The sequence below is a fragment of the Urocitellus parryii genome, chromosome 8 (assembly GCF_045843805.1).
Source record: "Urocitellus parryii isolate mUroPar1 chromosome 8, mUroPar1.hap1, whole genome shotgun sequence".
Taxonomy (NCBI): Eukaryota; Metazoa; Chordata; class Mammalia; order Rodentia; family Sciuridae; genus Urocitellus; species Urocitellus parryii.
In genome coordinates this window covers 20,042,665-20,058,767 of record NC_135538.1, presented here as the reverse complement: position 1 = coordinate 20,058,767, position 16,103 = coordinate 20,042,665, and the positions used below count along the sequence as shown (strand labels likewise).

General features: G+C 34.0%; 1 protein-coding gene across 2 annotated transcripts in view; it reads right to left on the bottom strand.

Moving 5' to 3' along the window:
• Nucleotides 1-13,082: 13,082 nt before the first annotated feature.
• The window catches only part of Shprh (SNF2 histone linker PHD RING helicase), an 83,005-nt gene continuing 79,984 nt past the window's right edge, over nucleotides 13,083-16,103 (bottom strand). For both annotated transcript variants that reach the window (XM_077801664.1, XM_077801663.1), the window contains 2 exons: nucleotides 15,931-16,011; nucleotides 13,083-14,819 (listed from right to left, as the gene is read on the bottom strand). In XM_077801664.1, coding sequence (XP_077657790.1) covers nucleotides 14,723-14,819; nucleotides 15,931-16,011 — 178 coding nt within the window. In that variant the 3' untranslated portion in view covers nucleotides 13,083-14,722. The remainder of the gene's footprint in view (nucleotides 14,820-15,930; nucleotides 16,012-16,103) is intronic.

Here is a 16,103-nt window from a genome sequence, read left to right as displayed (position 1 = left end):
TGTTGGCAAATGAGATCTTCTTTTCTACTCTCCTAGTTGTGTGACCCTAAATTAAGACAAATCTTTTAAAGGGCTATCATCTATAATCTAATCCCATTTCTTTCCTCTCTTCATTTGATCGAAACCTTAATTTAGAAGTCTTTGTATTTGTTCCTTGTGGACATTTGTTATTGAATAAATTCTAAATTCTTTATTTGTACCAAACATCTTTAAACTCCAAAGAATTCTGAAAAATGAATGGAGGATTTTTAAAAAGCAAAAAACAACAGCAAAAACAAGCCTTTTGTAAAGAGGCTGTATTTAGTAATGTGGTACAAAAATGCAAGTGTTTTTTTTTTTTAAAGCTTATGAACAAAATATAGCTCATGAGCAAGATTTGAAAAGGTTTTAGAGAATAAAGACAAGTTAAAAAAAAAAAGAGTGCATTCTTCCCAAGTGAAAAGCCCAAGGGGACCAAGGCTTGATGATGCCCTAGATTTCTGAGAGGTCTACACTGAAACAATTATTTGTTTCTTTTTGAGTTGTCACATTTTTTAGGTCATTAATGGTAGGCAAATTTGTCAATGCAGCTTTTTATTATTAATGTCCATTATTAAATCCTAGTAAAATTTAAAACACATACATACATACAAGGTGAGATCATGGTAACTTTCTAGTTCTAGTATGGAATATTCAGGACCACAAGTTGTCACATTTTTGTAAACTGCTATAATCTTATTCTGCCCTGTTTTCTTCCCCATGGCTGTGGCCATTTCAGCCTTGGCTTAAACCTCTGTTGAAGTTCATATCCTGGTACTGCTGTGGACTGAACAGTGTACCTTCAAAATCATATACTGAATTATTTGGAGATGGGGTCTTTGGGAAATAATTAGGTTTAGATGAGCATGAAGATAGTGTTCTCCCAATGGGATTAGTATCCTTATAAGAAGAGACCCCAGGGGATACAGTGAGAAGGAAAGAAGGTGGTGGTCCAAACCAGGAACAAGCTGTGACTCCTATAGAGATTTAGAAGCAGTTGGTCACTTTTCAACCTAATTCATGCTGCTACTGCAACCTCAGTGAAAAGCCAGATGTGGCTGAGCAAGTTCTGAGGTTGGCTCCCTTTCAGGAGTTGGGCCTCAACATGGAGAGGCCTGGGTCCAGATACATCTTGGCTTACTGGCTGCCTCAGTGAGCATTTCAAGATGAGGCAGGGTTTACTGTGAACATCAATTTACTTTTTTATGCCTTTGTTTTGATTTTCTTAACTCTATGTGACTTAAGATGACAAAATACTGTTCTCAGAAACTGGGACATTGAATGTTACCACATTCAGAGAGGGACAAACTCTGAATTTGATATCAGTCATAGATTCACAGCAGCCCCTATTTGGAAATCTAGGCATATACCCTCCCTCCAGTTATCTGATTCCCTGAGTGCTATTTTACAACTCTCCCTCATATCTACCGGACTGTCCAGGTCACATTCTGTCCTCTTTGGTGTAAGCGCTGTTGACTTCTCTCCTCCTCACACCTTTCTGCACTTGGAGGCAGTTTTGACTTAATTTGTCATTAATTTCAACTTTCCTTTACATAGTATAACTTTGTGCTTTTTGACCTCTTTTTTTTGAAGCAGTCATAACCTCTGTCTGGTCCCCTCATTGAATGAGTCAAATAATCTTTATCATGTGGTTTTTATATTTGTATGAAAGTTACATTTTTATCTTTTTCTGAAAACTATCTTTTAACACACAACTTCCTCACTTGAAAATAGGGATAATAATGTACATTTTTCTCTCTTCAAATTTTTGGGATTAAATGAGTTATAATTAACTACTTTAATCCTTAAGGGATAAAAATATGTCTTATCTACTTTTGCTAATACACTGGAAGGAAAATCTGCATATCAGAGTGCTTATTATAAGGTACTAGATTAATAGGAGCCAATCCTATTACTATTAAACATTATTGGCAGCTCAGGAACCAGCAATCTCTGATCTCATTTTGAAAATGGACAGAGGGTTCACCTTAGGTAGAATTTGAGGAGCCAAAGGTGCAGAAGTGACTCTCTGGGCAAATGGGGACATGAACTCTCAACAGTGGTTTTCAATTCCACTGAGGAGGCCTTTTTAGAAGAAAAAGGGTAAAGGAGACTCCAAAAGTTACCTCTTCCTTTTGCCCCCAGGGATTCAGAGGTCAAAAGTGCTTTCTCCACACAAACATTAACTTGACTAATACACAATGACTCACACTTGTCCTGGCCTTTGTCTATGCTGACTAAAGTGGGAGGGCTTTTGTTGAATGTTCTTTCTTATTAGGAAGCTTTGATAATGTCACAGTCAGGCTAAGATAAGGTTATTAGTGTTAAGGTAGTATTCACAAAGTCAAGGGAAATAAGCAGCCCCTCCTGGTATGCATTATGAAATTAAAGTAGAACACATGTGTGAACTTCCAATATTTGTACTTCAGAATATAAAAAACCCTAAAGTAAAGAATCAAAGGGAGATATAGCCTAGCCCTCTTAGAATTGTCTCACCCTGGAGTTTCTTGTTCAGCAAATTTGATCTGATATTGAAGGAGGTACAGCCTTGGCCTTGGCAGTCAACCCTGACAACACAGAAAAACAAACCAAAACAAAAAACCAAAAGCAAACTTGTTCTACAACAATCATTCTTTTGTGTGTGTGTGTGTGTGTGTGTGTGTGTGTGTGTTGAAAGGGATCCAACCCAGGACCTCACACATGCTAGTCAAATGCTCTGCCACTCAGGTATAACACCAGCCCAAAACAATGACTCTTACAGCTGACTTCTTGACATATCATTTTTTTTGGGAAAAACAAACATACACAATGAATTATTATTTTCAGAGTAAATTTAAATATCTTGAATCATAATGTTTTGTAATAATGGCTCCCATTTCATGAGAGACTATCCTTTTTATTAATAAAAATTGTGGTCATGTTCTAAAATGTTGCTTTTTAATAACAATACTTTCCAAACATAATTCACTCAATATATATTTGTTAAAGACATACTATCTGCCAAGTAATATTCTAAATGTTGGGAACAGAATATAAAACCCCTCCAACACAAAAAAACACAAAAAAACTACACAGAAAAATACTGTTTTAGTCAGTTTTTTCACTGCTGTGACCAAAGAGAAATAGTTTATCTTGAGACTCACAGTTCCAGAGATCTGAGTCCACAGATTGCCAATTCCATTCCTGGGGGCTGAGTTGGGGCAGAACTAAATGGTAGAAGGGTGTGGAGGAGGGAAGCAACTAGGAACAGGGCATCAGAAAGTAGAGGGAGTGAGCTCTGCTCAACCAAAATAACCCCCTAAGATATGTCCCCCCAAACCCCTCTCCTCCAGCTACACTATATGCTTACTGTTAACACCCAGTTAATCTCCACCAGGGGATTAATGTGCTGATTAGATTAAGGTTCTCATAACCCAAATCATTTCATCTCTAAACTTTCTTGCATTGTCTCACACATGAGTTTTGGGGGAACAGCTCATATCTCAACCATAACAAATACTACATTTTAGGAAGACAAGGCAGACAGTAAACAATTACATGTCCAAAATTAAGAAGAGTTCAAATCAGATGAGTTTTACAGTACCTGCACCTACACCTGGCAGAAGACCACAGCCTCCTGAAAGTCACTACCAAATTTCTGAACCACAAAAATTATGAGTTATAAATAAATGATTATTGTTTTTTAAGGTCACTAAATTGGGGATAATTTATTATTTGGCTTTAGGTAACCTGTTGCTTATAATAATAGCTCAATTTAAATATATTCTTTGTACCTCTTGCATGATAGTATTGTGCTTTCAATTGATTGCATGATTATTTTATATTAAATGTTGTGATGCAATTATAACATAGAAATTGTCCTTAGGGAGTACTTTGAAAGTGATCATTGTTATACAGTCACTCTTAGGAGTCTGGCATTTCTGAAGAGCTACAGAGATCATGAAATGATCAGATTCTTTTAAAGGAATGCGATCTCCTATCCCAAGTTTTCTAGGTTACTTTATTATTTGAAAAGTCTTTCTGGTAATATTAATACCTAAGAGATGCTTGTCTTGACAGATATTAAAAAAAGAGGATAATTCTCTTTGCCTTGCTTTCCTTATTTACTATAGATTATTAACTTTTATTTTTCAGACAAGGTCTCACTAAGTTGCTGATGCTGGCTTTGAATATAGATTATTAACTTTTAACCAATCATACTAATGATCAATAGATTTATATAGAAACCATAAATGTGCCTGTTATCTGCTTCCCAAGCCATTAACTGATTTGAGACGTTTGTAAAAAATTATAGTGTATATAATTGGCCGAACATTAACAGTTTTGAACCTTTTTGAGATTGCCAAGGTGTCACCTGTTAAAAGACAATAGCTCCTCCATCTCACAAGGAGGAGATATACTGCTATTTTAGTGCAGAATGTCTACATAGAAAAACCACCCTTTGTTTATACATTATAAATTATTGATTTCCATTCATAGCAGAAACTCTAGGGGCTAGGCCCAGCAATCTATTTTAGCAAGGCCCCTAGGCAATGTTTCGGGCCATTGTTTGTAAACCAGAGACATGGGACATTCCTATCCAGGGGATAAGACTCATCAGAAGATGATTCCTTGCTAGGTCTGCTTCAAATGTGTGTTTGGGGAGGAGGGAGGCGAGTAAGATGTTATTGTCATTTGTATTTTCTTTCATCTTGATTACCTTCTTACTTTCTCTTTAGGAGGCAGGATCTATGAAAAGTAAAATTTAGTAGCTTTAAGGTTGAAGAGATTTAAATAAGGACTTGAAATGAGACTGTCTAATAGGGGGAACACTTTTAGAAAAGTTCTTGAACAGGAATCAGGAAAAGATGTACTGTAAAAAGTCCTCACAGAATCTCAGAATTTTACCATTGAGAAAGACTGAAAGAAACCATCATATGTGCTTTTCAGTTGAATTTAAGAATATTCTATTATGTAACATAACCATCGATCACAAATTGGAGTTAAATTAGTAAAGATTTAAGTACTGCCATAATAAATATTTATTGAACTATGTTGAATTATTCACTGTGCAAAAATTCAGTGCTATTGCCTAGAGGATTGAAAATATTTATCTCTTAGGAGAAGTTGTATAAGCTAAACAATTTTAACATACAGCCCCATACAAAATGGAAAAAATAAAAATTAAAGTACATGGAAAAGACACTGAGGTAGCTATTAATTTTACCTGGGGTTGGGAAGGAGTGACTTGTAGAGGGCTATAAAGAATGAGATGGAATTTGAGCTTGGCTTTGAAAGTACATGAAAATACACATATTTATAAATACCTTATGTTTCAGAGCAGTTTTAGCTACCTAGTAGAACTGAGTGGAAAACTCAAGAGTTTTTGTGCACCCCCTACTGCTGTTCTGTAGATATCCCATGCCAGCATGCCACATTTGTGGAAATCAACAAACTTACACACTGACATGTCATTATCTCCTGAAGTTCATAGTTCACGTTAATTAAGATTTACCCTGGGTATTTTACTATATATGGGTTTGGATAATTCTTTTTTGGTAGATGGACAGAATACTTGTATTTATTTATTTTTATGTGATGCTGCTGAGGATGGAACCCAGTGCTTTCCATGTGCTAGGCAAGTGCTCTGCCACTGAGCTACAGCCCCAATTCCCTGCATTTGGATATATAAACATAGATCCATAATTACAGTATCACAAAAAGTGGTTTCACTGCCCTAAAAATCTATGCTTTGTGTGTCACACCACCTGCCACAATTCCTAGAAATCACTGAGCTCTCTATTCCATTCTGTTGATTCAGTTGTCTTTTCTTTTACCAATGTCAATGTCTTGATTATTCTAGCTTCACAGTAACTTTTGAAGACATTTAGAACTTGAGAGTCAGTTTGTTGATGTTTATAATATAATTTGCTGAGATTGCACCGAGTCCATAGAACAAGTTGGGAAGAACTGATACCTTGATGATAGTGAGGCTTCCAATCATGAACATGAGATCTCTCTTCCTTTAATTGGTTCTTCTTTGATTTCTTTCATCAGAGTTTTGTAATTTACCACATAAAGATCTTATACACATTTTATTTTTATACCTAAATGTCACATTTTTGTGTGCCTGTAAACGGTATTACATTTATTTAAAATTCTACTGGATCATTGCTGACATATAGGAAATAAATTGAATTTGATATATTAGTCTTGCATACTGAAACCTTGCTATATTTACTTTTAAGTTCAGTAGTTTTTGCTGTTGATTCCTTTGGAGTTTTTATATACATGATGTTCATGATATATTCAAATAATGACATATATATTTATTCCTTCTTGTCTTATTCTGTTTCCTGTTGCTTTAACAAAATACCTGAGACAAAGTAATCTATGTTAGAAAGAACAGAAATTTGGTTCCTTAGGGCAAAGAGGATGAAGAATTTGAAGATTTTGGAACAGAGAAATAATGGGATTTTCGTGCCCAGAATGGTTAGAGATAATCTAATCTACTCTTGTGAGTATCCTCTCCCCACTTGTGACAAATGTTTGCACTCAAATGTTAGCTTTGGACTGTCCAGAGTATGAAAAATAAAGGCTTTGGTTAGGCCATCCCACTCATTCTCTCAGTGAAAGAGCAAGTTTGTTGAGGGCTTTTGATCTAACTTAACTCTTTATTTCACATGTGGGAAGGCTGTCACTTGTTCAAGGAGACCCAGCTTGTTAATGAGAAGATCAGATCAAGAAAGAGCCCAGATTCGAGGAAAACACTCTACCAACTGAGCTGTATCCCCAGATGGATTTACTCCAAACTTAGGTACTGGTGGACATAGTCAAAGGAGTGTTAGAATAAGGGCCCAACTTTGGGACTGGAAAGAGTTAAGGAGTACAAATGAAAAATAAGAGGTCATTTATAAAAGTTATAGCTGAAGGTTTGATGAGTATACATCAAAACCTTTATTAGAAGCAACTAGCTCCAGTAACTGGATTTCACAGGTACCTAAAAACTATCTCACAATCTACCTTATAGAAAAATGTAATAATAAGCTTTTAATATTAAGCATTTTTGAGCAACAATTTCTACAGGAAATCTTCAGAACATTACTAATTACCAATCCATTTATAACATATTGTATCTATTGAGCTCCTACTCTGTACCAGGTGCTCGGCTAGAGCAGTAAAACAAAATTCTAGCTCTCATGGGATTTCTTAGTGGGGATGATTGAGAAAATTTATAAATTGAATATGTCAGATGGTATTAGGAACTTGGAGAAAAATAAATTAGTAAGTGGGATAGTATGACAGTGAAAGGAGCTAAGGGTTCTACCTTGTGTAGGGTGTTTTAGGAGGGCTTACTGATAAACTGATGTTGGAGCAGAGGCCCAAAGGATGTTAGGTGGCAGAATGAACATAAATAAATGTGGAGAAAGTAAGTTATGGGGAGAGGGAACAGTCATTTCAAAGGCCCCAGGAGTACATTTGACACATTGTAGGTAATAAGAACTTTATGTGGGATGTGGGAGACATGATTATAGGTAGGTAACGGAGGTCTTTATCGCATAGGGTCTTCTAGCCTTGAGGTTTCTGTTGAGTGAGATGAATAATCACAAGAGGATTGTGAACAGAGGTGGAGCATTATCTGCCATCTATCTTAAAAGGATCACTCTGTGGCTGTACTGGCAGACTATATTGGCTGTCGCAATAACCAGTTAATAGTGATGATGTCAGGGACACATGGTAGGTGTGAAGATGAGGAAAACTGACTAGAATACAGATGTATTTTGAAGGCAAACTTGACTTGCTGATGGCTAGATGTGAGGATGAGTGAAGAAAACGGTATGGGATGACTCCAGTTTTGGCTTGAGCAAGGGAAGGATGTCATGACATGATTGAGCTATAGAATATAGTAGGTTTATTCTTACACTATTAACAAAAGTCCAACTAACAAGTTCAGTTTATTTTTTAAAAGTTCTGGGAGAAAATGGAGCTTTACTGCTCATGACTTTATGATCTTTCAATCAGTCTCTGGCAGCCAATATCATAGACTTGAAATCTGGTGAGGCTTCTTGGTAAAACCTCCCATTCCTGCTAGTAGGACAGACTGGCATAACCACGCTTCCCTGCAGTACAGTTGCAAAGGATGGGAAGCAATGTCAGCTTTAGAGTTTCAATAATACTTGATAAAGGATGGAGGAAGAAAGGAAAGAAGGGAAGAAATGGAAGAACAGAAGGAGGGAGGGAAATGGGAAAAAGAAAAGTCAGAAACAATTCAATCCAGCCTCTAGAAGGTAGAGAATGAGGACCACTTATGGTTTTCTTGAGATAGGTGAAGACTTTACAGTGTCACAAAATTAATGTCATAAAGTGGTATTGTATTAATGTAACAACAGATCAAAATATGGGCACATGCCATATACACCATAGTTTCATATTGCAGTAAACTCACATTTAAAACATTTGATGCACACTGCACCAAAACTTAACTCCATCCTTAATGCTAAGTTGAAGAGTTGACAGACTGGAAGGACAATGGTGAGTTCAATCATTTTGACTGATGTCCTTAATGATAAAGACATTGAGTATATATGAAAACTTTTAGTGAGGGATGGTGCCACCTGTAATCCCAGCTACTTGGGAGGTGAGGTGGGAGCGCTGCTTGAACTCAGAAGTTTGTAAATTGCTTGGGCAAAACAGTGAGACCCCATCTCAAAAAAACAAACCAAACCAACAAGCAAAGAAAAAGAAAGAAAGCAAGCTGTCAATAAACAGTAAAATGCTTTCCCACAACTGACATATAAAAATAGTTTAAATTTTACTCAGCCATAAAGAAGGACTTCAAGACATTTGCCAGTAAATGGATGGATTTGGAGACTATCATACTAAGTGATATAAGCCAGACCCCAAAAGCCAAAGGTCAAATATTTTTGTTGATATGTGAAAGCTAACCCCAGATAATGGGGGCAAGGGGAAGAACAGAATTTCAGTAGATTAGTCAAAGGGGAATGAAGGGAAGGGAGGGGGGATAGGAATAAGAAAGACAGTGAAGTGAATCTGACATAACTTTTCTATGTACACATATGAATAAACCATAGTGAATCCCACCATTGTGTATATCCATAACTATGGGGTTTTAATTAGAATAAGATATATTCCATGCTTGTATAATTATATTCAAATGAATTCTACTGTCATGAATAACTAAAAAGAACCAATAAAATAGTATATATTTAAGATATACAATGTAATGTTTTGATGTATGCATATATTCTGAAGTAATCACAATCAAGCTCATTAACACATTCATCACTTCAGTTTCAATTTTAGCAAATCTTTTGATAGGTGGCAAATCTGATTATAAAATTTCCTTTTATTCATTTTTTTTTCATTTAAAAATGCAATGAACTGTTCAAGGGCAACTGATTCCTGTGGCTCCAAGATGGAATTTCAGCATTATGTTAAAAATTTAGAAAAAATGAAAATCTTCCAAATAAACTCATCAAGGAATATTGTCATCTAAAGTTATGATAAATTGTTTTTTAGATGACATTCTGAATATTTCAAGTGAACAGAATTTGTATAAGTGAAGGAAAAAGTAAACATGGATTTTTCCTTATTGCATATGGTCTGCTATTACCATGAAAAAACTATTAATTTTCCTTAAGTTGATGGTTCTCCATCTTGTCCCCACAGAGAAAATTTGGGAATGTTTTTATTTGTCACAACTTGGGGTGGGATATACTGTGATCTAGTGGGAAGAGGTCATGGATATTGCTCAGCATTTCACAATACACAGGACAGTCTCCACAAGAAAAAAATATCTGGTCCAAAATGTCGACACGCTGTGGTTGAGAATTCTCCACTATGTCAGAGCCTATAGTTCATTCCACAGCTCAAGCCACAACTGTATTTTTTTAATGGAAATTTTAAGCGTAACTATTTAATTTAATAAGAAAGACTGGCACTATAGAGTTATATTTCTGGGATGGGGAGAATACCCTACTTGAGGTTACATGTTTTATAGTCAGCCATTACTAGAAATAGGCAAGTGTGTCAGATGAAGGCTTTGCCTAAGAATAGAGAGGGTTAATGAGAGAGTTTAACCTAATAGCTTTGTTTCATGTTTAAGAACTTCATCTATGCACTGGTCATTTCAGTTCTACTGCAAGCTCTTCAGTTGCATGTCAATTACTGCTACCAAGTCCAGATGCTACATTTTAACCTCGTTGCCAGAAATTAATAAGATTCACAGACCCTGAGTACAATATTGTCTACAATATGTGCCTCATATTTTGAAGACCATCTGTTTCATATTTGTCTAAGAGGCTCTGCCAAAGAATTTGCATGCTTCAAGACTTTTTAAGTAAAAGCTTTTATATTAAAAAACATTTGAGGAATACCTATACTGAGATATAATATACACACCATAAAATGAAGCCATTTAAAGTGCGCATGTCAATGATTTTTAGTATACTCAAAGTTGTGTAACTATCATTACAATTTAAGGTTAGAAAACTTTCATTACCCCATAAGAAGCCCCATATCCATTAGTAGTCATCACAACTCCTCTAACATACTTTCTATTGCTAAAGATTTTATTATCCTAGTCTTTTCATACAAATGGAAATATAAACGTATTTTGTGGCTGGCGTTTTTAGCTAGCATGCTTTCAAGGTTCATCTGGTGGTAACATGTATCAGTACTTCATTTCATGTTCAAATAAATTTCACTGGAAATACATATCACATTTAAATAAATATATACTATTTTTATGTGTCAGTTGTACCAGTTGTATACCATTTGATGAACAGGTGGTTGTTTTTCTCTTACATATTATTAACATTGCTACTATAAATATTTATGTACAAGTTCTTATGTGGATGGATGTTTTCATTTCTCTCAAGTATCATGAGCTGAACTGTGCTCCCAGACCCCCAATTCATGTGCTAAAATTCCAACCCCTAGTATCTCAGAATGTAATTATATTTAGAAAGAAGGCTCCTAAAGAAAGTGATTAAGTTAAAATGACATTGTTAGCATGGGGCCATAATCCAGTATGACTGGTGTCCTTATAAAAGAGACAGCAGGGGTATGTATGCACCGAGAGACTGTGTGAGAACACAGAGAAGACACCGACTACCTCCCTGCTATTAGGTAATCAGCTACTGATAATAAAATCAAAGGATGAGAATCAAATAGTTCTTCTTACACCTACTTTGTCTGACACAGAGCAAGAAGAAAATAAGCAGAAAAATAATGGAAGGCCGAAGACTAAACAGATATTTGTTGAAAATATTAATTTTACCAATGTTTAAAAGTTCTAAAAACAGAATATTTATTACTCATCATGTTACTTACAGAAACTTCAGAAATTTCATGAGAATAAACCATCTATTATTAAGCATAAAATGGATGCTACAAGTATTTTTTGACTGAAAAGAATTAGAATAAATGTATTATTTAATAGTACATGTAATAAATTATTTAATGTAATTTATGTCACATCTTTCCTTCACAATTTTTGGCCCATGAATGAAAATTATAAGACTAATTAAAAATATAAAACATTTCAGAAAGCATACATACTCTATAGAGCAAAGCCTGGTTTTAAGTGATATAATCAAAAGAGAAAAAAATATCATTTTATGGTTAGAAAACAAAACAAAATGTCATCAAGTTATGAAAATTTGAATAATTTCTAAACTGGTCTTAAAAACAATTTTAAGAGTCCAAATAGATGGGTTGTAGAGGAAGACTATTAAGATAAGGTGGTAGGGATGGATCACTTGATAGGAGGACAGAGTTAACTGATTTTAATAACAACAGTTTTCCATATAAAGGATCATTATACAGATAATGGAGATTATTTACATTGTATTTACATTTTGCAAGAAAAGAAGCATTCATTGCAATATGAAGGATTTAGTTTCAATATAACAAAGTAGGTTTCAACAAACAAAATCAGTCAAATCAAGGGCAGTAAACAATGAAATAAGACTAAAGTTATGCTTGGGACCACAGCCTTTAGAGTTACATGTGCTCCTGAAAGGCTGTCTGAAAGCAGAGTGAGGCTAGAGATTGCAACTTTGGTTCCTGCTAAGCTCTTGTGCTATGTTCTGTGATACTATTTGTTTTATTACTCAGAGGCAACACCACATACTTTGGTCATTTAGCAAGGTGATTTCTGCATTTATAAAAAGATTATCCTGTAGTGTAATACACAGAACTCAAGCACACTAAGTCATGGGAGGGTTAGTGAGAGCGGCATATGTAAAAGACATTATTTCTTCTTTTGCCCTCTTGAAAACATAGTTTGAGTTGATGCTTAATCCTGCATGGCTAAATTAAATTTCTAAATGTTTTGATAATAGTTGATTTTATATCCAATTACTATTATTTGTAAAATATTAGTAGCTACATGTTGACTTACGACAAAGATATTCAGTTTGTTGTATTAATGAATTGAAAGGGACTGTTATCTAAAACTAAATGCATAACCTTTTTTTGCTAAGAGTTATATACAAAGAGAAAAGTTGAAGCTGTTATAAACATACTAAAGCTATCTGGGTTTGAAGAAACAGGCTAAGGAACTAGGTCTATATAGTTTACACTGTATAACAATATTTTTTTTGGTCTTAGTAAACTCATCTGGAATCATTCTGAAGAACACACAAACACATTTAAAGATTTGGGCTATACTAAAGTTTGGGGTATCCAGTTTTTTTTTTTCTCAGTGGTTCCTTAGTACAACAGTGATATTTCAGAGAATATAAAATCGTAGAGGAAGGCAACTTAAAATTTCTTTGCTGTAGCCAAGATGTGGGGACATGTATTTGTTTTGAATAAGTGGAAGAACTGTCACAATTATTTTGAAAAAAAAAAAGTATATAATACATGGGATTCTGTAGTAGCAATAATTTTATCATCTTTTGAGAAAAAACAAAGAAAATCCATATGTTCTATGATTTAGAAATTAAGTGATTCTAGTTTCAATTTCCACTAAAATATTTATTTAATTAAAGATATTTTACAGAAATAAATAAGAGTAGTATTTTCTAATACAGATAAGTGTGTTTGTGTAAATATATATATATATTTCCTTTTTTTTACAAAATTTGTAGCATATCAAACAGTTTCCTAAAACAGCACATAAAGGAATACCAGGAAACAAAAAGAAATGCTGAAATAGTCTCATTATTAAATTATAGCCATGGGCCTTCTGAACCTCAGTACGATATATGATTTCGTGGAAGAACATTAGATTTGGAGTCAGGGAGCCTGGCCTCCACTGTTTATTTGCTATGTGTCATAGGCAAGTTTCTCAATTTCTGAATCTTAGTTCTCTATCTTTAAAACAGGAATATTAATAACATCCATTTCACAGGACTGCTAGGAAAATTAAACATACGAGCATAAAGAAAAGCTCTTTATTATGTACAAAGAGCTACAAAGTAATAATTCTGTTTAATTTCATATAAAAGAACCAATGCATATCTCTCTTCAACTGAAGAATAAGCACCAAAAAATGTGTGTTTTCTTCAGCTGCATTATGTCACCCTATAAACCTAGAGTAAGAAAATGCACCTTAGCTAAGCACCAAAGCCTCCTGGATGAATAAGATCCTGGGGATATTTCTATTACAGTTTTCTGGGCAGGTAAGTAGGAGCTAATGAGTCCTGAGGGTCATTTAAAACTTGGAAGGCTTGAAGAAAACAAAATAAGTACATTTATATTATGTCTAATAGCTACAACATGCTATTCCTTAATTTAGTGATTTCAAAGTCCATTAATTCTTCATAAAAGAAGAAATGCTTAGTTTTTATCACTTGCAATTATTTGTTAATGTGAAAATGGATTCTCTTATTCAAAAGATCGAATACTAGTCCTTAAGGAAGAATGACTACAATGAAATAACAAAGTCTATCATAAATTTAGGTATCAGTGCTAAAATGGCTAGTTACACAAGAACACAGGAAAGGAGAACAATCTAAGACATCAGTATAACAATGATTAAAAAAAAAACCCTGCCATATTTCTATATAAAGAACAAAAATTATAAAAAGTGCAATATTTATAGATATATCAATCTTAAGACATATAAAAACTTAATGAAAAGCTTACAGTGTTTTGATTTTAGTAGCAAGATGCAGTGAAAACAAATAATTGCCTAGGATTAACTTACTGTTAGGGGTTGTATTACTGTAAAGTTATCATGGTGTTATAATTTAAAGTTATTCAAATAACTAGGAGTTCTTATAGTTAAGCATTTACTTAAAATATTACTGACACGATATTAGTGAATCACGTGCTTAAGATATTAAAGGCCTTTCAAAAAGGAGATATATGTTGGTTGAATATATCAGGTTATATAAAACTAGACTAGTTTACTTTTCTCTTATTCCAACTCTTTTTACAATTAATAATATCAAAAAGTACACATTACCTCTCTTAATTCCCATGCCTCATCAGATACAGATATAGTCTTTGGAACAAAAATAAATGTTTTATCAGGAGTGTAAAATTAAGAATCTTTATAGACCATTTGAAAACAGTATATTGAAAAGGGCTCAGTAAGTACTTGGCCAATGTAAAATCAAAAAAGGAAACAAATTCATTCAAATAGGAACAGTGTTTACTGACATCTACTGGACTGTTTAAACTTATAACTTTGCTCTACAGCTATAAAAGTTTATTAATACATTAGTCTGTGGAATGAATCAGATGTAGTTCATTCAAGCTCTTCCGTTTCTTTGGTGAACAGGTCTGCCAGATCAGCCACAGTCAAGACAGAGGCCTCGGAATGCTTTCCTGATGAATTCGTGTGACTGCAGTTTTCCAAATGGGCACAACCAGGAGGAAACCCCAAGGAATCAGTGATTACATTTATAGTAACAAAAACCAAACATATATTTGTTCCTAAATTGTTAGAATTCGGCCATAAGAAACTTCCAGAAGAAAGTAGGAGATGAGATTTATTATTATAATGTATCAAAAATTAATAAAGACTTGTATATATTATTTTCAGGTTTTGACATAAAATATTTTTTTTCTCTAAACAATTAATAAGAAAGAAGGTCCCCTGAGAGCAGCTGCTACAGCTTTAACCTTACAAATTACATTCTTACCATCTAAAGCTAATTTGTTTAAAGAAAATTTCAACAGTTCTTCCAACTACTATTTTATTTAGGCAGCTTATATGGAAATCACTGAATTCTGTCATACATGGAATACATGGAAACAATAAAAAGCATTTGTGTTTTAGGTATAAAACCTTTAGGGTAGCTAGTCTCCTCCCTTTTCAAACACCACTGATTGAAGAAGTTTTCTGGTTCAAGCAGTTTATTTGCTATGCAAAGTACCTTTAGGGAAACAATCCCTTCTAAAAAGTAATACTTCTTCTTGGGTGTCTTTCAATTCTACCTACTTCACAGGAATTAAAAAGGTATTGGTTTGTTTTAGAATGGATTAAAAGAAAAATTAAGGTATAAATATTAGGAAGTTTAATGCTTTCAAAACATTATCAGTAGCCAAGTTTTTGAATTCAGATATTCCTATCTGCATGTGACCAACAAGTATGAGATAGTATCTTACAAGTATCTGTGTAAGACAAGTATCTGTAAAGCAAATTTAGTTTTACACAGATCAGATTAAGTCTTGCTTAAACAAGGTATAATGATTATTTCATTTAAAAAGTAATCCAATGTGGCAAACAAAAGTCACATGGTTTAAATATTTTTAGAAATGACAACCTATTAATAAAATGAACCAAATACAAAATGTCCAAAAGAATTGATTCGGGAATACTGAATGTAAACTGTTATTTCTTGCTCTAAAAATAGTATGTTTATATCTTTTATTGTCATCTAAGTGAAGACATTCCAAACACATACTCAATAAACAGGAAAATTTCCCCCATCTACTTAAATTGTTACTTACCTTCTTTCAGCAGTTTTCAGCATTGTCTGCATTCTTTCTTCTATTGTTGCTTTAATTAAGAATCTGTGTACAATAGTAGGTCTAGAAGGTACATAACAATTGTAAGTTTAAAAACAACATAATGAACTTTCTCATTTCTTTTAAGTCTTTACTCAAATGCTATCTTCTAATGA